Source organism: Pangasianodon hypophthalmus, chromosome 1, assembly GCF_027358585.1.
Source record: "Pangasianodon hypophthalmus isolate fPanHyp1 chromosome 1, fPanHyp1.pri, whole genome shotgun sequence".
In the NCBI taxonomy this organism is placed as follows: domain Eukaryota; kingdom Metazoa; phylum Chordata; class Actinopteri; order Siluriformes; family Pangasiidae; genus Pangasianodon; species Pangasianodon hypophthalmus.
In genome coordinates, this window is record NC_069710.1 from 22,421,852 (window position 1) to 22,448,595 (window position 26,744).

General features: G+C 39.4%; 1 protein-coding gene across 4 annotated transcripts; it reads left to right on the top strand.

Annotated features, from left to right (window-relative positions):
* On the top strand, positions 1-26,744 carry ankib1b (ankyrin repeat and IBR domain containing 1b). Of its 4 annotated transcripts, none has more exons than XM_026939722.3 (21): positions 1-246; positions 6,386-6,644; positions 10,064-10,364; positions 10,505-10,687; positions 10,850-10,967; positions 13,176-13,384; positions 14,883-14,971; positions 15,171-15,315; positions 16,219-16,385; positions 17,189-17,277; positions 17,824-17,954; positions 19,209-19,343; positions 19,519-19,605; positions 19,685-19,751; positions 19,858-20,003; positions 20,187-20,365; positions 20,905-20,956; positions 22,068-22,142; positions 23,205-23,316; positions 23,521-23,564; positions 23,650-26,744. In XM_026939722.3, exons 2-21 carry the CDS (start codon positions 6,457-6,459, stop codon positions 24,427-24,429), a joined length of 3,297 nt encoding a protein of 1,098 aa, XP_026795523.1. In that variant the 5' UTR covers positions 1-246; positions 6,386-6,456; the 3' UTR covers positions 24,430-26,744. The 4 variants fall into 4 exon arrangements, with proteins under 4 accessions (XP_026795523.1, XP_026795524.1, XP_053088946.1 ...); XM_053232971.1 differs by lacking the exon at positions 1-246 and adding an exon at positions 2,863-6,251; XM_053232979.1 differs by lacking the exon at positions 1-246 and adding an exon at positions 7,447-9,577 and having other exon boundaries at positions 6,508-6,644.

Here is a 26,744-nt window from a genome sequence, read left to right on the forward strand (position 1 = left end):
AGAGAGAGGAGAGAGCGCAGGAGCAGGAGAGGGACTTGTATTTTGGTGGAAGGTTAAACAGAGAGGGAAACTGGCTGCTTGTTTACTGCTTCACGCTTATTTGAGCTCGTTTACAACAAAGAGCAGAGAAGGGAGGCGATTTTTGGAGTGAAAGTAACCCAGATCGGATTGATGACTGCAACGTTACCAGAGTTTTTCCAGTTCAGCAGGACGAGCGGACTCGCAGCTATTGTTCCTGATACTCGGGTAAACACATTTAAAATTCTCATCTATCATGTTACCATCTTTCCATTACGTTAGACGCGTGATTCTCGGTGTTAAGGTTATCAGTTTCATACGTTATCAGTGAGTCAACAACAAAGTTAGCATTTAAGACAACACAAATGAGCGCTACTGCTTCTCCCCCTAACCCTCGCTCATGTTAGTAAACAAGCCGCCTAGCTAGCTAACACCGTGGCATGCTAGCTTAGCCAGGTATAATGTCCAAGCGGGTTGTTTTTTCTGGTGTTCGTTATCAGCAGCTAACCTCATTATTTTATTGTCTGTTTTATCTTGATAGCTGGGTCATTGTTGTAAAGTAAGAGTATCCGCAGGGTTGTTTTATTAGCCCGTCAGATAGGTGTCTGACTCCGTTATGTAAAGCGGTGAAAATGTCTGGAGCAAGTTAGTGTTTATGTTCACGCCGAGTGTGTTTTGCTTAGTAACGCTAGCTAGCTACTGTACAGCCAGGCCGGTGTCAGGGCACGCTAACTAGCTGGCTTTCTAACATTACCTCTTAGTATTAGTTCTCTGAAGGCTCTGGGTCAGTGAGTTAGACAGCTAACTGCTAGCTAAATGGATGTATCTCAGGAGCCAGACGGTTCTTCGAGAAAAATAAACTGAAGCTAGCTAAATACGAGTGACACGACAAGGCATACTACGTTAATACGGATAAAGAAATAGTCTGAAAAGTATGTGACTCCTTTTATTTCTCATATGAAAATGGCTAAGGTTGGGGCTCTGGACGTTAATGCTGTGTGTGGAAGACGTTTAGGAAGCTAGGCAATACTGCTGTCTTGGTGAATAAGGTGTGGTTGCTTAACAAGGTATTCTCCTCTGGCATGTGTGTGTTAGAAAGCAGAGCACACACACACACACACTCACACACACAGCCCAGACTCTTCTAGGAAATTTAGCTAGTTTATCTCTAAACAGCAGTGAGGAGCTGCAGGACAGCTGGAGGACACCACACAGCCTCCAGTCCACACCTTTCAGCAGAGCCCCTCTGCACAGCCCTGCTCACACACACCAAGCTGAAGTGCTCTGCAGTGTGAGACATTTCAGGTTTGCTTCAGCCTGGTGTGTGCCTGCTGAGGTGACTGATGAGCCTTGTTGCTCACAGTTGTGTATCCTGCTGAAAAATCCAGCCTGCTACCGAAACACAAGCCGAGCAGGTCAAACTTGTAGACTGTCTTTGCCAGGTGGTGGATGGAAACAGTTTCTGAAGTACTGCATAAGATTCAAATCTAACATCCTAGACAAGTTGTTTTTAAGAATAAGAATAATAAAAGAAGAGTAAGGGAAATTGGAAAACCTCTAATATTTATTGATCTGTTTAAAGAATAAGGAAGATGGAAAATAATTTACCAGCTGGCAGAAATGGTCTGTCAGCTTGACCAGCTCGGTGTGTGTTTTGGCGGATGATAGCTGGTCAGACCAAGCTGGGTTTTTCAGCACGGGTGTCGATTTGAAATTTTCACGCTATGGTAACGTAGTCTAAACATACCATGACACGCACGAGCTGTTCTTTTTGGTTAGAAGGATATTTCTGAGAAAGATTTCCTCCTAAAGTCTCTTACACTGTCAGTATTTATAACGCTGAGCCCCCCAAGAAACACATCTAACTAGCATGACAGTGCTTTTTAACCAAAAATAGATAGTTCTAGTCAGCGATGTCGTGTTGTTCTGTGCTTTTGATACAGTTACGGATGTGCTAGTGCTGGCAACGGAAGTAGCAAATTAACATGTTTTGAACAGTAGAGGATTCCATAGCCAAAGAGTTTTCAGTGTAATCAGCGTCTCCTTGTCTGGAGTGCGATTTAAGGGGAAATTTTTAGGGAGTCATAGCCAGACACAAAAGGGATGAGAAAAGTAAACGGGTCAACGGTAATAGACAGAAATACATTTTAATTTTATCAGTACTTTGAAAAATCAGCAGTGAGGTCACCATCTAATCATACACTATGACTAATCGTGACATCATAACAACTCTAGTTATGTGTATTACTTGGCACTGGTGCTAGCTGGCCTTCTCTAACTTGTAAGATTGTATCATAACACTCCTGTAACACTCCTGATGACCAACGCTCACTCCAGTCCTCATATTTTGTGGCCTCTCTCTTTCTCACAGTGTGTAGTTGTGGCTGATAAAGAAAGTGTGTGTGTGAGTGTGTGTGTGTGTGTGAGTGTGTGAGTGTGTGAGTGTGTGAGTGTGTGAGTGTGTGTGTGAGTGTGTGTGTGTGTGTGTGTGTGTGTGTGTGTGTGTGTGTGAGTGTGTGTGAGTGTGTGTGAGTGTGTGTGAGTGTGTGTGAGTGTGTGTGTGTGTGTGTTAGTTGTTGCTCTGTTTGTTTTGCTCTGTGTCTGATCAGTGATGATTGTACTACTGTCTGCTTCTCTAACACCTCTGTGGATTGGTTTCTGCCTCACTTATAAGTCACTTGGATAAGCATATATATATATATATATATATATATATATATATATATATATATATATATATAAAATATAGTAATTTTTTATAGTAACTTTTTTTTATTGTAATAGTTGTCTCCTGATTATGTTGAGTACAGAGTGGCATAGTAACTCAGACTACATGCAGGAAAAAAAAAAAAAAAGGATAAATGCATTAAATGATTCCCTTCGATTTCTATGACGTAATTTAGAGATGTAATTTAGGTTTTTGAGCATTTTCAGCACAGCAGTGACACAATCAGTGGCCTAATAATGTGTGTCTCTATCAGGAGTGGCAGTTGTTAAGGTTTTAAAACACCCTAATGCCACTGCTGGGTTGAGAAATGTTCACCAGACAAAGGCAGTCCTGTGGTCACAAACTGAAACTGATGAAAGATGAACATACACTGAACTACAGACTCGAACTGCATACCTACCTTTAAGGTCTATTAAAGTGGTCACTAAGTGTACTGTGTTTAAAAACCACAGCAACGCTCCTGAACCTGATGCACTTGTATCATATCTGTGTTTCTGCATCCACCATTCAAATCATTCATCTTTTTTCTTTTATAAATGTCTTGTTAATAAATTCATTATAAACATTAATATAACAGTTATAGTGTAGTGTTTCAGTCAGTACATTTCTCTCTGCTTCCCTGTAGAGGCAAATGTATGATGATGTTTTACTTGGAAATGCTATTTGTGACAAGAAATGCACTCACAAGTTGTTGTTGTTGAATCCTGAGGTCACGACAGATAAAAAATGAAAATACGTCAATGTTGAAACAGTAACCTATTGAAAAAATAGTATGAATAAATTATATATGGAAAAAAATAATAACAATAAATAATGAGTTCTAGAATATTTCATAAAATTGGAAAAAATATAATGACTCTTTGCCTAATTTATCTGTTTTTTTGTTTTTTTCTTAATAGATAAAGGGGTTTGTATTGAATAGGATGGTGAGGTAGTGGTAGATGAGACAGAGCTCTTTACAGTCTTCATTTAATGGTTTAAAACTTTTCACAATACATTTGTTTGACGTGAACGTCTATTATCTGTATGTACCTGTATCTGTATGTATGTTTCAAACCCGGTCACAGCCGTAATGCTTTTTTATTCTTCACATGATATTAAGTGAAATACAAATATTTCAAAAAAAAGATTTTTAGCTTAAGACAAGCTGCATTTAAGATATGTATGTTAATCATTCTGATTTCAAATCTAAACTTCACAGCTTTTTAAAAGTATGTTTCTCCCTAAAATGTTAATTTCTATTCACGTCCATAATGGAATTTACTTCGCTGCAGTCTCTGCTAAGTGAAAACATGTTTTTGTGTTTGTGTTCCTGTGAGGTTCTCGGAAAATACAAGCCAAATGATTTGCTAAATGCTTAATCAGTGCAATTTGTAAGCTATTTAGTTCCACTTTATGAGTGCAAATGTTACATCCATAAATCTGGAATTTCCTTTTTGCAAATAACAGCTAGGAAACAAAGACTGTACATTTTATATTAACCAAAAATGGTCTTGGTTGTCTTGTGGGTGTATGTGAGTTGTAACCTCTCAGGCTAAAAGCAGACTTGAGCATCAGCTGACTGGTCACTTCGGGTGCCTGTGTGGACAGATGGTACGAGTAGGGGTATAACTGTAGCCGTGCTGAATCCTGCCCCTCCAACAGAACCTGTTCCCAGTGGGTTGAGGGCAGTTGGCAGAGGGAGCCGGATGCCCCTGGTGCTCCTGAAGGAAAAGTGTGTCTCGTCTCCCTGGCTCCTGTGGAGCATGAGTCACTATACTGGTGGATGTTGCACTACATTTTTTGCTGAAACGTGTGGTCTTAAATTGTGAGCCTAGTTCTTTTGTTGGCTTAAGCCAAATGCACACTATAGAACTTTCAGAATCTCTAACCTGCGCACACTACAAGACTTGTGACTCAGTTGTTTGGTGGATGTAGGGGCATAGATACTACACAACCTATCACCTGGACAGATCCCTGAACCCTAAATACTGCATTCTCACGAAAATAAACGCAAAAGCTGTGTATCGTGTGACTTTGTACGGAAACATTAAAAAGAGAAATAGGAGAACATGTGGAGGACGGATTGATTGGTAAAACACAGGCAGCGAGGATCGTCAATTCTGCCAAGAGAACCTGAGGTATAGTGTAAACGTAGCTATTTTTATACTGCGCGTCACGAGGAATCATGTGTTTGTTTTTATTTTTGCTGTTCCTAACGACCATTTAGGTATGCCATGCCATGCTTTCTTACAGAAGCATTTTTATTGTGCCTACATTTTGCATTTGTCCTACTACACAAATAGCTGGATGGAGAGAACTGGATTCAGGAATCTGCTGCGCATGACAGCGGATGAATTTGAGTTCCTCTTGGGCTCTCATTGGCTGTTTTTCAGTGTTGTTCTAGCTTCTAGTCTCAGAGGGCGTCATTGCCAAGAGAATCAAACAAGTTTGAAAATATCTGAGCCTCTGCAATCGCTCACAGACTAAGAAAAATTGCGTTGATTAACTGCACACTTCCTGAACTTCACACTACATGAGCAGTCGTTTCGGGAAAGTGCAGCGAATAATCACAAAACCGAGTTGTTAAATTAGTTGGACATTGGGGCTAAAGTCATGTAGTGTGGCTTTATGAGGCAATATGCAGTTTAGATTGCAGCAACTCATACAGCTTTATCCCTGTCATTTGCAGTAGAACTTCAATTACCAGATTTACTGAATTACTTTACAAGGCCTTCAGTTATTTAACAGCACTAGTATGTCATGATGGTTTGCAAAGACAAAGATATTTTTCATGTCTAATCCTCTGAAGCCATGTTTATCCATTAATTTTCATTCTTTTCATATGGGTGCGTCCCTAATTGTTACATACAGTTAACTGAGGAGCACAGCAGGGAAAACCGGTTATTTTACTGAATCATGTCCATATGCTCTGTACTTTGTTCCTTTAACATCCTGCTCTGTCAGTGGGGTGCTAGCATGCCATCACGCAAGTCAAATATTATTTTGTTAACACAAAAGAACTGTTGATAGCAAATTGAAACACAACGCTTTATACTTAGAGGATCTGTATTCTCTCAGCGCTGAATGTATTCAGCTTTAATAAGAATTTAATGATCTGAAAGTACAGATAAATTTTTTATGGGCCGGTTGTTGTGCTCTGTCACAAATATTTAATTAGCATAAACAGTTAAAGTATCCTGGTGCGTTTAACGTTAGTATCTGTGTAAAAGAGCTAAACGTTAAAGGCACTTCTGTCCTGCAAGTAGAGAAAAATGCATCAAGTAGGACATGCTCAGCATCTGCTCCTGTCAGGCCCCTCATGTGGCTGAGCATGTGACTTTGTTTTTGTGAATACTGCTGGGCCTCGATGGGGAGAACTAACTCTTCATTCTCTAGCAGAGAAAAGAGACAATGTCTGCGTGGACACATTAGGCCTTGTTTGCTCTCATAGTTCACTGGACTACACTGAGGTTTTATGAGAAACTAAAAAGGCAATCTTGAGATGGATTAGACTCCTCCTCTGGTAAGTGTTTGGCAGATAATGATTTGGCTTGTGAGCATGTAGGCTAGTGAAAACTGGATACTAGACTGTGCTGCTGTTTCCATTCTCAACATGCATGTGTAATAGGATCATTTTTGTCTTTCTGATGTTACCAGGAGATGCGCGATGCCGGATCCACAGCCTAAGTAGTGCTGAGTGGAGAGAGCTGAGAGCTGGGAGCTGAACGATGGGGAATATAGCGACTAAGTTTCGAAAGGCGCTGATTAACGGAGATGAGGTGCTCGCCTACCAGCTGTACGAGGGCAACCCGCAGTTTAAAGAGTCACTGGACCCCAACACCTCATATGGGGAGCCTTATCAACATAACACCCCTCTCCACTACGCTGCTAGGCATGCGATGACACGGATACTCAGGTAACACACAATATTGGGTCATCTCAAGGTTACATTTTATTACTTAGAAGGTTTAATGGTACTATTAATGCTTTTGGGCAGGATTTTTTGCGCTGTACTGGAGAGTAGGGGTGGTCGATATAACGTTATATCGATGATATCATTATACTTGAAGATATTTCTATTATACATGATATATATCATGATAAATATTTCCTCCGTTACTGCCAGAGTTTTAATAAATTAACATTTAAAAGAAGGAAAAATTGTAAAATTAATTGTTCATATTAAAAATGTTAAAAAACAAAAGATACCATGGTACCTGTGATATTGAAGAAAAGTGTACTGGGGCACAATTGATATTATATCATCCCAACACTGCTGGAAAAAGATGTGTTGTTACTGACACCAACTTTATATGTTTTATTTATTGTTTCTGAACACCTTCTTAATTGTTCTGAATGTTTTGAACACACTTATATGACCCTACTTAGGTAGAAGTCTTAAGTCTTGTGTAGAACTGTAGAACTGCCCTATGAACTTATTTTGTTTATTATCAGGTTATATGTAGTTTACCACTTGCACATTAAACTATTTGATTTAACAACAGAATGTGATTTGACTGGATTATTAAATTAAATAGTATGTGAAGTGTAGAGTTTTCTGGAATTGTGTCCATATGCTAGATATTTATTCCCCTATTAGGATAAAAATATTCGAAACGGCTTGTTATCTGGCAGGTGTCTTCTGCTTTACATGCTTGTGGTCACAGTACAGGCGCAACAGGATAAGCCATAATTGTGGGATTTGCTTTTGCTCTTAGGTGTTGTTTGCTGTCAGGTGTTGATGTCTCAACTGTAAGGAGGGGGTTGAAGGAGCAAAGGAGCTGTCCATGTTCCCAATCATATCCAGTCATCTAAACACTTAGAGCTTTGAGTGTTGTGTCTCAGCTGCTTGTATAGCTGGGTTTATTTCTCAACAGTGAGAATGATAGTAAGAAATGAAATAGTGAAAAAGCAGACATTTCTTTACCAAATTCCTCACAGCATTTTTGGACATGACCTCATCAGCCTTGGGGAAAAGTGGAGAGTTCTTGACAGACCATCTGCCTCAGCCAGCCCAAGAAGGAAGATGTAATGGTGAACGTAGTACAAGCCTGATTTACCATCAGCGGGGGGGATACGTCAATGTCTGTGTGTCACAGGATGTTTTTACAATGAGAAATATGCAACTCTGTCAGATTAGCAGGAAAATCGTCTGTCCAAATGCTTTGACCTAAAATGGTTATGTAGGAAACATTCTGTAATTTAGAAATGCAGTTTTATTCCATTTCTTAAATCTGATTTAAAGCTGCATTTTAATCTTAGTAGGTGATCATGTCTGAAGTACAGCACCAAAGCAACAAATTGTTAACAGTGCTTTTGGAGTTTACTCTCTGTCTACAAAGTCCTGGTGCATCTGAGATCTATTGATACTGGAGCGTATACAAGCCCTGGGTTTGTCTGAGTGCTAGTATTTGTTTCAGTGGTTGAGATGGTAGATAACGTGGCTGAAGATAAAGTACAAATTATGCATCCCAAACGTTTCTCTGGTCATCGTAAAGGAACTCGGAGCTTATCTCTTCTGATCTAGGACGTGTCACTTGATAGTGTTTGTCTGCTGCGTAAAATAAAAATAAACCCCATACATCAAATTCACACAGGAAGTACCATGTAAGCAAAACGTCTGCTTGGTGTAAGCAACTGTCTGTCCAGACCACACCAACTGCGTGGCGTCCGTGCTATTGCTGCTATTTGTCACATGAGGAATGGGACAAAGTTGAGCAAGCTGTAATTACAATGGAATAGTAAACAAAGTGCATATTTGTTTTAATCCACTTAGCATTATAAGTAGCAATACTATACAGACTCTTTACTGTGTAACATTTGCAGGATTAATATAAAATCATGTCACCTTCATCACATTTTTTTCAGATTTTTGCAAATTGATCTCTCTTGTATCTAATTTTGAAATTAAACTTTGTCACCATCTCACGGACAAGATTCTGTCAATCAGTGCTTACACTAAGGGGGCAGTTTCCTTTTTTTTTTTTTTTATAGAGTATTGTACTTGGTTGGCTAATGCAGAGACTAATTTTTACAAATGTGCACAGGAAGAGGAGATTGCTGTGGGGATTTCTGATGAGCTGTGGAACTCTTGAGAACATTAATAAATGCTCAGTTAACACAAGGAATAATTTGATACACTTTAAAATGTGCATAGGCTCTAAGTTACATAAAATATTTCAAGAAATTTCCCCACTGTGTGCAAACTGTAAAATACAACGGGCAAATATAGAACGTAAAGTTTTGGACATGATTAAAACTCCATCAGTTTTGGGAATGTGTCTTTTAGTTTATTTTGACGTTCGACAGAGTTTGCTGTTCAGATCCAGATCATAAAGGTGTAATTGTAAGTTCTGTACTTAACTTCCAAATGTTCCAGTTGTGGATTACTGGAATTTTCTTTTGTCTTTTTCTTCTTTTTTTTCCTTTATACTAAGGTGCTTATGCTTTTTTTTTCTTGCCTCATGAGCTGTGGAACTCAGTTAAAACAAGGAAGATTTTGATGCAGTTTAAAATGTGCATAGGCTCTAAGTTACATAAAATATTTCACGAAATCTCCCCATTGTGTGCAACCTATAAAATTGCATGATAAAATTAAAAAGTATTCTTTGCTCGTGAGTTAAGATCAGCGGTCTTAGAATGCATACTGTGACATGTTCCCAAGTGGCCAAATTAGTGCAGCTTTTACCATCTAACCACCAAGTTTTGTCAGTGTCAGAAATTTTTTTTTATCTCAGAATATGACCACAGTGGGGAAACCTCGTTTAAAAGCCACCAATAAGAAGAAGGCATAGGACTCACGATGACTCAAGAGACAGCAACAAAATACTGTAGTGTCAATGGTAAAAGGTAAACAAAATATGCTAAAGGACAGAAAAATTATCCTTATTACCTCAAGCTCGCTTTGAAGAATGCTTCTGTTTATGTGACCCCATTTTCTGCACAAGCCCAGATCGCTCTGATTGATTCCGTAAGCTTAACATAGTCATTTTCTTTAATCACAGGTCTATATTTAGAGGATCTTCATTGTATAATCTGACACGGAGAACACATGATCTTGCATAGTCTGTTATAGAATTGGGCCAAGATTTTATTAGGCTCATTTCATACATTGTGACGAGTAATAGTGTTAGAAGTCTGCTGTAAACGCACAGTGTAAAACAAGCTTTAGTTAACAAAGTTTGAATTGTTCTACTTATAATGTAACTGGGCAATCATAAATTATACAGCTGTTCTCATCAGTGGGGGAAATGACCTTAATAAGTAGATTATTTTTTTTCTTCTTTCTTTCATCCATTTACCCTGATTCCCTTCTCTCCATTCTTTCCTCTTCAGGTCCTTCCTATTCAGCAAGGATGGCAACCCCAACAAACGCAACGTGCACAATGAGACGGCGCTGCACGTGCTGTGCATGGGACCGCACATCCTGCTGGCAGAGGGGACGCTGCAGCCGCGCCTGGCACGGCCCTACGAGGATGAGCGGCGTCGTGCTGACTGCCTCCAGATGATCCTTAAGTGGACCGGTGCCAAGCTGGACCGTGGCGAGTACGAGAGTGCTGATGTCAACGCCACTGACAACAAGAAAAACACGCCACTGCACTATGCCGCTGCCTCAGGGATGAAGACGTGTGTGGAGGTGGGCATGTTCTTCAAATGACTTCTAGATCTTCTGTGATTTTAGTGTTTCTCTAAGTCATGCTACGTAGTAGACATACTGTCGTGCATAATGCCATTACTAATATGTTTTTGCATTATGTATAATTTCTTTCATCACAGCTGCTTGTAAAGCGTGATGCAGACCTGTTTGCTGAGAACGACAATAAGGAGACACCATGCGACTGTGCAGAGAAGCAGCATCATAAGGAGTTGGCACTGAGTCTGGAGTCTCAGATGGTCTTCTCAACAGACCCCAATGCTGAGGACATTGAGGCTGAGTACGCTGCCCTTGACCGCAGGGAGGTGAGCAGCATAATAACCTTTGTAAAATGTCAAGACTTTGTAGTTTTCATGGGGCTTGTCATAAAGTACACTTTAGATTAGAAAGCTGTAATTGGTGGAGGTGCTGATTTGGGATGTAGAATACTTGGCTGAATGATTAATCTGTCTCTGATTATGTCTCAGTTTTACGAGGGCCTGCGGGTCCAGGACCTGAGGAGACTGAAGGACATGTTGATAGTGGAGACAGCAGACATGCTGCAGGCTCCTCTCTTCACTGCAGAGGCTCTCCTCAGGGCACATGGTACGCATGCCATAGTCACACTAAGATATCTGTTGGGATCTTCTTCACTTGGCCAGGTTCAGTCTTTGGAGAATGGAAAATGTCAGACTATTTAAACATAAGTCGATATTGGACATGTTAAAGCTGCCTGTTCTAATACTCACAATAGCTGATGGAATTTGAACCCCAATATCCCCTGAAAACTGCATTCCCCTGAAAATGCCAAATGTGAAATGTGTGTAACACTGGTCCATCTCTTGCATTTGCTTTTGTATGTTTTATCAAATGGAATTAAAGCCTAGAAGTTAAAGGCTCTCTGGAACAAGTCACACAGTTGGATCTGTGCTTTCTTTAATTATCTCCAATTAAGTGATCAGGCCAGTAGAAGGCCTTGTTCTAGATGAGTTGCACCCATGGGGAAAACAGGCAGAGTTCTGCTCCACCATGCTTGCTATTATTACAAGTCTGTCCTCTTTGGATTTTGCTAGCGCAGGTTAAAATATGGGGTGTTGCCTCCTTAGAATGTGTAAAAGATAATTCTGTGAATGCAAAGGATAAACAGTATGTATAATTACAGGTTATATATGAACATTATTTTACAAAAACTTAACTGAAAACATAATCATTTTCCACAAAAGATTCAGTCATTTGAAATTGGTTACTGGCTAATAAAGTCACTTTTTTGTTCCATGTCACCCACAAACTTCTAATTTCTGTCTTACCTCCAAACTCCCAAATAATTTTGGATCAACATGATGTATGATTACTATATGATTTCATTCAGCGTATCATTTATCACATGCTATACAGCATAGGCTCTATATAACATTACATGGCTTTCATTTACATTACAAGGTAAATTTAACTTATTGTAAACATTTTCTCAACATAATACTTCATTATGTTTGTTTGCTTTAGACAGATTACCAAGCGTTTAAGTTGTTGCACTCTGCTTATGAGAACAAGAGAAAGACCGCTATGCCATCTAATCCAGAATTGGGAATAAATACGGGCAATTTGCTAACTCCTGAACTTGATATTAATATACTGGTGGTTATTATTGTGGGCTACTTCTTAGCAGTATTTGGAACCTCCATAGAGTATAATTCCATAATGTCTGTCCATATATTTTATTATATTAGACCTACATATAGCCTATGTAAAAGGAACAGAATTAACCAGTTTTTCATTTTGTTCTAACCAATTTATGAACATTATGTTGAGGTTGGAACGCAAGAATGGAAACGTATTTCTAAAATACTGATTGTTTGTTTTATTTTTTTTTGGCTCTGTTTCTGAGCTCTGGTCGGCAGTGCTTTCTATCAGTTGTAATATGTTATTTATCTGAGATCCGGTTGCTTATGTATTAGTAACTTGCTAGTATATTAGTAACCTGGAAGATACAATGAAAAGAGAAAAATGTTCTCTCCCTACCTTTCCCCTTCTTACTATTAAATTTTAAACCTGAGTCTTAATTCTGTTAGTGATGGTGTCGTCAGTGGTCAACTTTTTTTAAAATTATTATTTATTTATTATTATTGTTAGTATTTTTTTAAAGGACTGGTGTCTACCAACATTTAGAGACTCCTGAATCTGGATTGTAACTGTGTAATTCTAATGTAATTGTATTTAAATATATTACTAAATACTCACTTAAATACTGGGTCCTCTATTGGCTCAGCTAACAACCTTCACTTTGCTTTAGAAGTTTTGGAATGTGCTTTAAGTCAGTGATGGTTTAAATCAGTATTGACGTGGTGCTCTGACTTAAGTACTACACTACAGTGCTGTGTTAGTTGTTGAGCTTGAACAGGATGACTGAGCATGTTTTACATAACAGCAAAGTCAAGAAGTTATATGACTGGACTTTGTGCTTCCCTAGTTCAAACTTGTGCATTAAGCAGATCCTCATTATAAATTGTGATGTGCGTGACCTGCTTTAGGGCCTGTTTGGGCCCTATAAAATGCTTTTATTTTAATATCCTGTGCATAATATTTGGACTAGGGAGATCTAGGGATTCCCAAAGGCTGTATTTGGAAGTTCATCAGAAATTAAGGTTTCCGAGGATATTATTCTTTTCACATAAAATTAGAAGACTAAGTAATTAGACTGAATGAATGAATTCTGAAGTGAAGTCTTGTATTATAATATCATTTTGGAGCAGTATGATCTATCAGACAGTTCTGCAGTATGATACACTTAGTATAAACTATATCTCTTCTACACAGACTGGGACAGAGAGAAGCTTCTAGAGGCGTGGATGTCCAATGCTGAGGACTGCTGCCAGCGCTCTGGTGTTCAGATGCCCACTCCTCCACCCAAAGGCTACAATGCCTGGGATACACTACCCTCACCCCGAACGCCACGCACCACCCGCTCCTCCATCACGTCACCTGACGAAATCAGCCTCTCGCCTGCTGATGACGATCGCTCCCTGGTGAGAATGCAGAAACATAAACACATCTTTTTTTAATATGGAAGCTGTACATGTCTACGTTATTTTAATGCTGTTCTAGCTCTGTCTCAGTGAGTCATGTTGTAGGAGGGAGGTGTCAGTGTCATTTTTACGGTTTAGGTTTGTTTATGTACACTAGTGTGCGTTCAGATTTAGCAGACAGACTGTTTCCCAATTTGTCCCCTTGGAGGATATTTTGTGAGAAAATCATAGTGTGCATTAGACTGTGTGATGGTAACTGTATCTCGGTATTTTTCGCAATATCTGCTGATCAGTTAGCACTTTATAGCTTCGATCTAGTGAGCCTTTTCTATTAGAAAGACACTAGCTTGAGCACAGTCAGTCTATTAACGTATCAATACAGACACTGTAGTCAAACAATGACTTTTTCACAGTGGCCACTTGTACACTCTTATAGACAGTAAAACCACAGTCTTCAGAATAGAGGAGCTTTTTAGTAGATGACTGAATGGACAAGATGATGTTTGCCATGACAAATACGCTGTTTCATCCAAGTGTTAAGTGTGCACACTACACGACTGTCAAAATCTCAGAATCGCTGAACCACTCAAACTACATGATTTTAATCAGTTCTTTCTTTGATGTAGTAGTGTTCACACTACACAAGCTATTGCAAGCAAGGCTCTTGTACTACACAAAAATTTTTCACTTGTAGAGTTCCCTGATGAAGTGTACATGATCCCCAATTCCCACTTGCTCATGAAAATAAACTCAAAAGCTGTCTATCAGGTGTCTTTGGCTGTGGTGGGTGTTTGTACACTATTTTGCAAGAAATAAGAGAAAATCGATTGGTAGGACGCGAGCAGCGAGGACTGTCTGTTCTGCAAAGAGAACCTGAGGTATAGTGCAAAGAAACTCTATTATTAAGCTAGATAAGCTATTTTTATACTGATTGCTGCCAGGAATCATGTTGTGTTTATTTTTAATTTTGCTATTCCCAACAACCATTGGGGTATGACATGCCACATGTAAGCACAACATTATTGTGCTTACATATTGCTCTCACCCACACAAATAGATGGATGAGATCTGGATTCAGGGATCTGCTGTGCTTGACAGCAGATGAATTTGTTTTCCTCTTAGACTGTCATTGGTACTCACACTGCACGAATCATCTTAAAAAAATATCAGCATGTGTGACAACTTGCAGACTGAGAAACTCGCATCACTGAACCGCTCACACTACATGAGCTGTCGCCACGGGACCATGCAGTGAGTTGTCCCCAATCTAGAGGAAGGGGGTCAGTGACTGAAATCAAGGTTAACTCGTGTAATGTGCACTTGGCTTAAGCTCCTCTGACACTTGAAACATGAATATTGTGTATATTTTTATCCACAGCACTTTTTAGATTTCTCACTTTGGTATTCCCAGTTGGCCTGGTCCTGGTATGGATGTGTATCACCTCAAACTTCCTGAAAGCTTCTTGCTCTGATTTTTGCTTTGTGTTTATTCTCTCAGTGTGGTATATGTATGTGTGCTGCCTCCATGTTCGAAGAGCCTGTTGATATCCCGTGTGGGCATGAGTTCTGCAGATCATGCTGGGAAAGGTGAGAGTTGTTTTTTCCCCCGTTGTTCCGCAGGCCATTTGCCGCTACTCAAATTAAATTGGGCTTTTAAAACTGATTAGATGCACGATGTGTGCCATGTGCTACCTTGTGACAGCTGTGCTATTTTCATCCAACACTTGGACCAGTATGTCCACTAAAGACTAGATTCATTTGTTTAGTGAAATGTCTTCTCTGGCAGCTTTTTGAATATGAAGATCCAGGAGGGAGAGGCTCATAACATCTTCTGCCCAGCCTATGACTGCTTCCAGCTGGTTCCCGTGGAGGTTATAGAAAGTGTCGTGTCCAGGGAGATGGACAAGCGGTACCTGCAGTTTGACATTAAGGTATAACCTTATCATGGACGACACATGCTACATTTTATAATCGGTTGTTGTGCAGTTTGTCCTCTAAGAACCTAAAGTGATACTGTATGATATGTAAGCTCAAGCCTCATGCAAGGAAATCTTTTTATTTACACTGAATGTTTTGTTTTGATAAATTTTTTTTTTGCAAATTTAATTTGTACTCAAGATAAGGAATTTACTGTCTCACAAAATGAGTCATCTTTTGCTTCACCGCTGCTGACCCAACTTTTTTAATTTAATCGCTAGCTGTTAATTTGTCACTGCTCCGTGACATTCCAGTCACATTTTCCTGAAGGAACTTCGATGTGTAATGTGACATCTGGCTAAGACAGCTAACGTAACCTAAAATGTGAACTATGGGGGGAAACAACAGTAATGATTCGCTGCCCCTGCAATCTGAACATGCCTTGGAATGACGTGTTTCATGCTGTGTGCCCAATAACTATTCATTATGTTGCCATAACAACTCTGAATCTTTTGCTGGGATGCTCTAGTTCTGTTGGTAATGCTGGTCAGGGTAGAGGTTACTAACGGACATGATGGCTGTCTCGATCTGCTAGTAAAAAATTAACTTCTTTATCATAATGCAGTTGTGCTTGAAATTAAAGACTCCCATTAGCGATCATTTGCTTTGTGCTGTACAATGTTTTACAGCCTATATATTAACTTTGATTTGGTGACACATTACTGTGTATTGTAAAACACAGTTACTATGCTCATGTAAAATGAGGATGCATCAGTTTTTCTTTTTATTGTGCTTGTTTTGATAATTATAAATGTGCTGAGTTTACTGGGTCCATCTCTCTGATTTATTTGTCTGTATTTATTTCTTTCCCTTCCCTTTCCCCCGTCTTGTTGCGTCTCCCTGATGTTCTCTGCCAGGCCTTTGTGGAGAACAACCCTGCCATCCGGTGGTGTCCGCGGGCAGGCTGTGAGAGAGCGGTACGCTTAGCGAGGCAGGGGCCTGGTGCCAGCGCCTCCGACCCGCTCAGCTTTCCTCTGCTCCAGGCCCCGGCTGTGGACTGTGGCAAAGGCCATCTCTTCTGCTGGTCAGTGCTGATTTCCACCACAGCGCCATAATTACCATTCTAAAACCACAATGCTGGCAGGTTCTACTTTTAAGAGCAGGGTTAAAATTTTCTTTTTTATGGCTTTGGACAAGAAAATCATTGGTTTAAATGTTACAGATTTTTGCCCTTTTGAAAACTATTCATATGCATTTGTATTTTATGATTTGTGGTATACATGTATATTTTGCCTCCTGGCATGGCAAATCACTGATCATCTCTTCCCTGCAGCTCTGTCCCTTCTGTTCAAACTGCACACATGCACAGTCTTCAGTTATGTATCTAGCACTGATTGTGCCAGGCCTCATTACACTTACCTCAGCGCACTTTTGTCTCCATTCCTCCATATGCTGTGTGGACATTTGCTCATAGCTTTATCTAAGCAAGTATGGCAGGAACATAGCTCTGCTCTCTTGCTGATATAACTCCATTTTCTTAACAGTCCCTTTCATTAACAGTAAATGACCACACTTCACTTAAGAGTCCAGCTTTTCACATTGATACATTCTGAGAGTCACTAGTCTGCCAATTCAGCATAATTATTGTTGATCCTTTTGTGGCTTTCCAAACTCTGATGCCTGTTTCAATTGTGTGGTTTTGTCTGGACAGTGAAATAATGATAAATGCTTTCCTTATTTAGCTGCTGCAATACTGAAGTGCTCAATGGCCAAAATGCAAGTTTGAAATTAAGCACGTTTACAGGATATATGTTCAGATGTACGTGCTACTATGCACATCCTTCGCCCTGAGCTACAGTGTCTGTGTGCTTGTGTGTGACTCTGCAGGGAGTGCCAGGGGGAGGCTCATGAACCCTGTGACTGCCAAACATGGAAAATGTGGCTGCAGAAAGTTACTGAGATGAAGCCAGAAGAATGTGAGTATGGTTTTGCTCTACACCTGAACAACAAATGCATAGCAGGTACTAACCTGTGTCAGTCTTAGGGTTCAATGTATTGGAGCTCCATGGTGGTTTTAAAAAAAAAAAAAAAAAAGACCTTTGCCTTCATGCTAGGATTGGATTGCAGACTTGTAACTAGTTTGTGAAGTAGCACTGCACATAATATTTGATCTGTAGTGTTGTTATCTCATATTGGATTAATAAGTGGACTTTTCTTGAATGGGATGAAATATAACTGAGTGCATGGCCAAATGTGTGGAAACCATTTTACATGTCTATAAGGAATTCTCTGAGGTACAAGTTGTGTAAGAAACAATCGTGTAAGAAATTGCCATTTACATATTAAGGGTTTTGTCCTAAGCTACCCCTGAATCAAATGGGAGCTAGAACTGCAGTGAAAACATAGGAATCTTATTTTCATTTCTAATCATGTTTATTGTGTAACCATATGAAAATTTGCCTTGTCTGGTTGTCTGTGCTTGAAACAAGACGAAGATCTATTTTTGTCCTTTTCCCCTGCAGTGGCAGGTGTGAGTGAGGCGTATGAAGATGCTGCCAACTGTCTGTGGTTACTCACCAACTCCAAACCCTGCGCCAACTGCAAGTCTCCCATTCAGAAGAATGAAGGCTGCAACCACATGCAGTGTGCCAAGGTGCTCTTTTAGTTTCTGTTCCGAGGTGCATGGCATAAATATTGAACTTCAGGCATTACCTTAATGTTTTCCTTCTTTTTCTCTCTCTCTCTCTCTCTCTCTCTCTCTCTCCCTCTCTCCCTCTCTCTGACTGCCAAATATTTGTTGAGGTGCTGCAGGAAAGACTAATATTATTTTTAGGCTGGAGCAATAAATATCAAGTCAGAGATGTCCTTATATAAATCAGCATTATGCACTCTGATGTTGGACATGAACATAAATTAATATGGAAATAAATATTTCAGTCCACCATGATACGCATTATTTAGAATATTTTGTCAAGATACTTGTCACAGGAATTCTTTAATATTTGTGTTATTTTTCCTTATTATTTCATTTAAAGGTTATTATAGTTTTATATTTTATATAGACCATATCGCTGTTGAAATTTTAAACCTGATTGGTCAGGTGTTGATTAATTTTCTATAACACCCTCTGACAGTAGTGCTGACTTTAATTCACATGATAGGTTTATATTAATTATACTGTTTATATTAATTATAGGGTTATATTAATTATATTGTTATAGATCTACATAATCTAAGGCTAATGACAAATGGAAAATAATTTATTTAACAAAGAAAAATTGCTGACATGGTGAATTCTGTAAGTAGACATTTATTTTACATTTATGTAAGGAATATTTGGTGCCAGCTGTTTGTAACAGTGACTTTGTAACATGACAAGCTGCATTTTTTTGTCTTTATTTGTCATTAATATTGTCAAATATAATATTGTCATTAACTTCTAGAGAGAATAATAAGAGAGGCTGTTGATGTACAATAAAATGTACAATAAAATGTACAGTACACTGTGTCATTCTTTAACATAAAAAAATTGCTGTGTTGCCAGAGAAATAAAACTCTTCAGGGTGTGCTGTTATTGGTATTCAGCTTTGAGAATTTAAATCACAACACCCTTGAGCTCAACACAGTCTTGATCTCTGCAGTACTGATACTGCAGACGTCTTCAGTATGAAGCACACTAAAGAAAACACATTTCGTTTATGGTCACCAGTTTGATCACAGCTTCTCCAGTTTGTTTTAACATATTGCAAATCATATTACAATCGCAGTGTCTAGCAGTGTAATCGCAAAATTTATTAAACAGAAATAAATGGTTATTAAATCGTCACGATAGGCTTTTGATACATTTTAATAAGCATTACCACAGTGTCCTCCTGTGTGATCATATGCTTCCCTTGTGTCTCTACAGTGTAAGTATGATTTCTGCTGGATCTGTCTGGAGGAGTGGAAGAAGCACAGCTCTTCTACAGGAGGATATTACCGCTGCACTCGCTACGAGGTCATCCAACAGGTGGAAGAGCAGTCTAAAGAAATGACCGTGGAGGTGCACACATTTTTATTCATTACGCTCACTTTGTGTATATACAGAAATATTTAAGTATGCGCAAATGATTTATTTGTGCCTTAGGGAATAATATTAATAAAAACCTTTCTTGATTCTGAAGTTTTCTGCACTGATTATTGTAAAAGTTCATTTCTGGTTTTATTTAAACATGCAGGCTGAGAAGAAGCACAAGAGCTACCAGGAACTTGATCGCTTTATGCACTACTACACACGCTTCAAAAATCATGAGCACAGCTACCAGGTGATGGATTGTTTTGAAAGTTTTTTTCTGTAGTAGGATTATACTCAGTCCTAATGTCCCCTCTTACTGTTCTATATAGCTGGAAGAGCGTCTCCTTAAAACGGCCAAAGACAAGATGGAGCAGCTGAGCAAAGTCCTGAGTGGAAGTAAGGCTGTGTATTTCTGCACTTGTTTCACACAAATGCCTCTTGTCAGAGCAGCAAGTCTCTGCTATTAGATGCAGAATGAAGACTCTCTGGCTTGCTATTACAGGGGAAGGAGGCGCTCCAGACACTACTTTCATTGAAGATGCAGTCCATGAACTTCTTAAGACTCGCCGTATCCTCAAGTGCTCTTACCCTTATGGTTTCTTTCTGGAGCCCAAAAGCACCAAGAAAGAGATCTTTGAACTTATGCAGGTAATGCTACATCCATTTCCACTTGCCTTAACGTCCTGCTACTGAGACTTTGCAAAGAAACATCTACCACACCAAATTCTGAGTCATCTCCAGTTAATGATCATTGTGCTGGACAGCAGGGTAGTGGACTGTGGTCTTTATGAATACAATCTGGTTCATGTTCACTTCCGTTGCTCTCCTCAGACCGATCTAGAGATGGTAACGGAGGATCTTGCCCAAAAAGTAAACAGGCCCTACCTCCGTACCCCTCGCCATAAGATAATCCGTGCCGCCTGCCTGGTGCAACAGAAGAGGCAGGAGTTCCTGGCCTCTGTGGCTCGAGGCGTGGCACCCAACGACTCACCTGAAGCCCCACGACGCAGGTTTGTACCACTTCTCTATCTTATTTTATCTGTATTGTACAGATTTATGTATGTTGCCCAGATTTTTGCCATGCAGGAGTGGCGGCAATTTTTGGTCAGCAATTTATCAGTAAACTTAAAGAAGAAGAGTAATAAGGATCCCTCATATCATGTTATATTTTCCACATCCGTGTCTGACAAATTTCGGATGTGGCTACAGTTATTCCTGCCTCCTATGCTGGTATTACCAAGCACTCCAACAATTAGAGGACAGAGCCGAATATCCTGCAAAAGGGATTTGTCTGAACACAAGTGGAGGGGTAACACATCTCCAATTCTTCTGAAGTTTCACTGTTAGATTTGATATGGTTGCATCTCCGAGCTGAACCGCATCTTGAATGTTTGATCACTGAATTGCTCTCCAGGGGGGGGAAAAAACAGGCTTGTCTTGTTGTCTATGACTTGGATGACACTGTGCGACTCTACTTTCATTTTCCATATGACATCCGGTCATATCGGTTGTAGGATTGTACGTTGATCATGTTTCTGTGGTTTCACAGTTTTGCTGGGGGCACATGGGACTGGGAGTACCTGGGTTTCGCATCTCCAGAGGTAATTTCTTTTCCTGTTGACTCATGTTAAATAAATGCCATTTGCATGTTAGCCTAGTAAAAATAATACATCTAATGGGAAATTTCTCAACTCAGCCTTAACTATGTGAATACTATAGCATCTGTTTCATTAAGATGTTGAATTTACATTCCCTAATTTGCATCATAATGGCAGCGCATTAATGAAGGTTAGACACATGTATTATTTCAGTAGCCTACTTAGTTGTTCTAAGCAAGTTCTAAGCAGACATTCACCAGTAAAAGTAGCTCTAATTATATACCAATTTTGGAAAAGGTTCTCTTATTTCCTTATCTTGGTCAGAAAAAAAAATCAAGGTTCTCAAATAAAGGGCAATTTACTCCATCACCATGGGAGTTTATGATTGGATTTAATTAGACTTAGAGGATCTGTTAGGCTGAAGTCTTTAGGAAAAAAGAATCACTGTTTCAGCAGAGAGTACTTTCAGAGAGAGAAAAATCTCTTATATTGGACATAAGAATTTACTTTATGCATATTCATAGCTTAAAGTGTTGTAGAAGTACAGACAAGTATTATGGCACAATACAGAACTAAATTAAAGTAGTAATATTTATTGTATGTGCACATGTATATAGTATTTCGTCTTGTGTATTTTGTTGTTTTTCCTTCTCTCTCTTAGTGTTTTTACTGAATTTCTCTATTTGATTTATTTTTGATGCATTTTTTTAGTAAATGCAATAAAACTATAAGCTTCACAAGATATTCTCTATTGAGAAACATCTTTTATATTGCCAGAATGTGGGAGGGAGTGGTAAACATGTGTACCACGAAGCATTTAGAATAACCCTTCCCTTTGTGTATTATTTGTGTATAACCTGCTTTTGATTGTGGATAATTGATTTAAGCCACGGTCTACCATTTGGAATTCTAGGTAATGAAATAACAGCTATGTTAGAATTAATTCTCTGATTTATTGTTTACTTGTATTTCTTTGATTAAGGCTTTACTGGTACATAACGGTCTATAGCTCAAAATAAGCATGCTGAGATTTGAGGTGCAACACTATTGGATGTCTGAGTGTGTTCATGTATAGCTGAATGGTATTCCACTGCTATTCTGTTCTAATCTAAAGATCCAGGGGAGTCAGGCAATTCTCGGAGGAATTGATCCGAGAGTCCACATTCAAAATGCAGGAGGCCAGCGGCAGGTATTACTGAAACCCCCCTCCCCCCCAATATTCTTCCATTTTAGGGATGGCAGCATCAGCAACAGAATGGCACCTGTCATCTGCACTCCATCACTCTTTTCATTGTTCGTTCTTTTATTTGGCAGCATGCTTTTTTTTTTTTTGGTTGTGTACTCTGCAGTTGACTTAAAAATCTCATGCCTGAGAGAATATTACCTTTGTTTTGTTTGTTGTGGAGTTGCATCTCTTAGTGAGCCCCTTTTTAAAAAAATAAATAAATAAATTTTTGTTTGGTATCGTTGAAAATCTGCTCCATTCCTTTGCAAGCATGTACATGAACCAGCCATGTACATACTTTTTTTTTTTCTTTTCTCTGTTTTTTTTTTCTTTTCGAAATATTGTAGCTCCCACAATATGACTTGCTGAGATGTGATGGTTCAGGTGTCTTGCCTTTTATTTATGTTTTATGCACTCAAAAACTATATCAGTTCAGTAAGAAGGGGATAAAATAAAGGAAGAAAGAACTACTTCTTAATCATCATTTACTCTGATTACTGATGTAATATAATATCGTTCCCTTAGTATAATACTTCTTTGAGCCTAGACCTTTCTTTTGCATGCATCTTATTTTTTTTTAAAAGATAATCATTTTTCTGAAAACAAGTTGCTTGGCCTCCTGATATAATTGAAACAACTGCCTTTTTCTGATTGCTTAAAGTTAATACCATTGTTCATGATGGTGTCACAAAACAAGGAATTACCACATACTGTATACTTTCCACAAGTCCAGTCCCGGACGGCCACTGTACAGGGTTGTGTTTTATTTATTTATTTATTTATTTATATTATTTTTTTAACATTTTACTTTACATTTTATTTTATTTTTGCTAGCCTGCTAGATGTGCTGTGGTCATACAGGTCTGTATTTGTGTCACAGTTTTGTGGAGGTTGTTTTGCGATTTCCCTTGAACGTGTTTTAAACAGGCTCTTCTTCAACAGGGTAGGGGGGAGTCTTCTGTGCATGGGCTCAACAGCTTCTCTGAAGTGGTTGAGTATGTTGTGTTTTGTTGTGTTACACTGTAGGAGTATGCGGAGTTCCAGTACAGACGCAGACACAGACAGCGCAGGCGCGGAGACATGACCAGTCTGCGCAGCAACACCCCGGACTCTGATGAGCCCAACCCCAGCAATTTAGGTAACTTCCAGAAGCGAAAAAGCTGCAGTATGCTTTTTATGCCTAGTTATAGAAAACCCCTTGGAATAGTTACTCATGTTCCTCTACATACTCTTGCTATAATTGTGGATAAGAGCTGAAGAGTATTCGGAATTATTCTTTGAGGAAAGCATTTTCATATGAGTTTCTTGTGAGTTGATTTCCTTCTCCTGCCCATTCTCTCAGATTCCGAACAAGTTGGTTGTAGTCAGAGACAAGGATTACCTATGGTAAGTTTTGTAACTCTTTTAATAATAACGTCCACACTGAAAAATTACAATGTGAGTAATTCCTTTCCTTTCTTCTGTCCTGCAGCCCAACAGCTCCTTGGATGAAGACGATCCTAACATCCTGCTGGCCATCCAGCTCTCTCTGCAGGAGACTGGAATGGCCATGGGGGACGGAGGTGCTGTAGACACCCAGGAGCTGCTGGCTCACGAGGCATCTCTGGGGGCCATCGGCACTTCTCTGCCCTCCAGACTGGACCCATTGCTCCATGGTGTGGATGTTCCCCGTGCTGCACTGAGCAGTTCTGAGCTTCTGGAGCTCGGAGACAGTCTAAAGAAGCTGGGTAACATGAGTGGCCAGAACGTCCCGCAACGCTTTAACATTGTGGGCAATTCCAGCCGCGAGCCCACCGGAGGCCCTTTTCCACCTCCTTCTGGACACGCAGACTCTGCTGAATTAGACTCTGCTGACAATGCTAATCTTCTGGGCAACATAATGGCCTGGTTCCATGACATGAACCCTCAGAACATCAGTCTGGTTCCTTCAGCCACTTCTTCTGATCCAGAGTTTGGCGCTCAGCTCAGCTCTGAGCAGACAGTGGAAAAGCCCTTCCAGCAGTGGACAGCAGAGGGCGAGCAAGAGGATTGCGAATACAGCAGCATGCAAGAGAGGGAGCCTGTCAGACCCACTCAGCTGGACCTGGTGAGTGTAGATGTGCCATCTGCAACCGCTCTTGTGCCCCAGATGAGTGAAACCCTTGGCGCCTCTCAGCCGAGCCACCACGGCGACACCCTTAAATGTGACTCGGACCCTGAGCAGCCAAGCAGCAGCTCTTCAGAGTGGGAGGGTCAAGTGCACCTTGTATGAAATCAAGCCTCCTCCTCCTCCTGTTCCTCCTCCATAACCACTTTTGATGTGAATAAGCTGATGAAGACATCAATCGTGAGAAGGGAATCATTCATATACTGACATGATTAGAAATCGGCTGAAGCCCTATTTTAAGAACAATGAAATTGTCTTGAAACTTGTCTGGTGTCTCTTGCTGCAGGCCTGTGTTTTTTGTGCTTTGAGGACATGATGTGTAATTTTCTAATTAGAAGCAGACAGTGTTTCACAGTCTTGAAAAGGTGAACAATTATGAAAAGGAAAGCAGTTGAAGCAGAAACCGCCAACGGAACAAAATATGCCTGTCTGTAGTCTGTGGCAGGGAATAATTAGGGTAGTGAGCTTCACTATAGAACTGTCAGATCTCTTTACACAAAAAGGTCTACTGTATTGAACAGGACTGTTCAGTCTGACAGAACTGGTTTCCGTGAATGTCCCGTGCAACCTGAGCAGGTATTTTTTTTTTTTTTTTTTTTTTTTTTTTTTTTTGGGAAAGACCTGCCATCATAGTGATAGGTGTTACTGTAGGTGCCATAAACACTGGTCAGCACATGCAGAGTTCACACACACAGTGGACAGAGTGTTGACTGTGCCTGCTGCTGAGGGCTAGAGAGCCCTTTTGTAAACACAACCCTTCCTTTAAACCCAGTGTATAGTAGTGGAGAAATTAACTCTAGCAGCTTCCTTTGGAGAGCTGGGCTGTTCTGAGGTGTTGATCATGGCAAAAGAAAGCGCAGTTGTTCCAGTCGCAAACTCTTCATTTCTTTGGTCAAACCTGATCACTGTAATATGCTACTGGTATTTTAAAATGGAAAGTAACGTTGAATTCGTCCTGTGCAGGAACACTGCAATGGTTACACTACGCAACTTATTACAGTGCCTTGTCCCTGAACCTCCCCACTTATTTATTGCCACATCTCTCGAGTGCTCTATCAATGATGCGTGCTACCTTAAACTGCACGTCACTCTAGTTTTCAATGGCAATGGAAGTAACAGTCTCCAGATTTAGCATTTGTATTAACTTTTTTCTATATTCTTGACCACCCTTTAGTTAGTCTCTGGGCTCCATCTCCAGAGCTTTTTATAAAACAGCTATTAACACAGGCTTGTGTGGGATCACTGCTGATGATATTTTTTCCTGTATCTCTTATCCAAACCAGTTTTAGTGGTGATAAAATGAGTTGAGTGTTCGAGATGATGTGTGTACAGTACGTGATGCCATTGTGCTTCATCCATAATGTAAAGCGCCAGACCTAATATATTGTGAAATTGATTTTCTATTTATTTGAAATTGAATGTCTTTCATAAAAAAAAAAACCTGAAATAATGGATAATGTACAAAAAATGAATGAAAGCCAATGTTTTTGTCCATGTGTCAAAAAACAGTCCTTTTACAGTGCCACTTTTAAATAATGCGCTTTAAACTAATTAATTGTTACTACTGAGGTGATTTCTTTTGTTAATAGCCTTTTAAACAAACAAACGGCAAGCTTTTTGGTATGGGCATATAATTCCTATAAACCCCCCTGGCCATATTCTCAATCTAAACTGCCATTTTATTAATCCTGAATGGCAGTATTCACTGATAACATTTTGGAAGTGGTAAATTCGCACTTAACTTTAAAGAAATCCCCAAACGATAATGGTATATATTAATGCAGTTTTGCATTGCTGAAGAAAAACAATTACTGTATTGCCAATCAAAATTTAATTCCGTAGTGAAAAAGCAAATCTGTCCTAGTAGTGATGGTAGAATTACTGAAATTCTGTACTTTACATTTGACATCGTCTCATGTATTTTGTGTACTCATGTAGTACAAAATGCTTTAAAGGTTTTTTTCTTTTTCTTTTCATACCTAAATAGAATTGACTAAGTAACCTGCAGTATTTCTTCAGTAAGCAGTAATGTATGTTGCCAAAGTGATGGAGCTAACATCGTGAAGCGCTCGGTAGGTTCTTTCCATCGGTTTAGATGTGAAGTGACACGTCCTTTATGTGACAGTATGCTGTGCATTAAATCAAAATACACAAGTTCTATTTTCTTGGAGAAAAAAAGGTGATTTGAGTGTCAATGCAGGCAATTGGAGGAAAAAAAAGGCAAGCACATTTTGTAACCCATTTTAAAAATTTATATTGTTAAGTGACTAATCCTTGAAATGTTATTTGCACTTTCATAGTCTATACTTGATACATTCCCAGTTTATATGGAAAAAAATATATATAAATGGTTGATGTTTGGCCAATACATTTGACTGAACTGAGTATGAAACTCAATAAAGTTATGAAGCCCCCCAGTA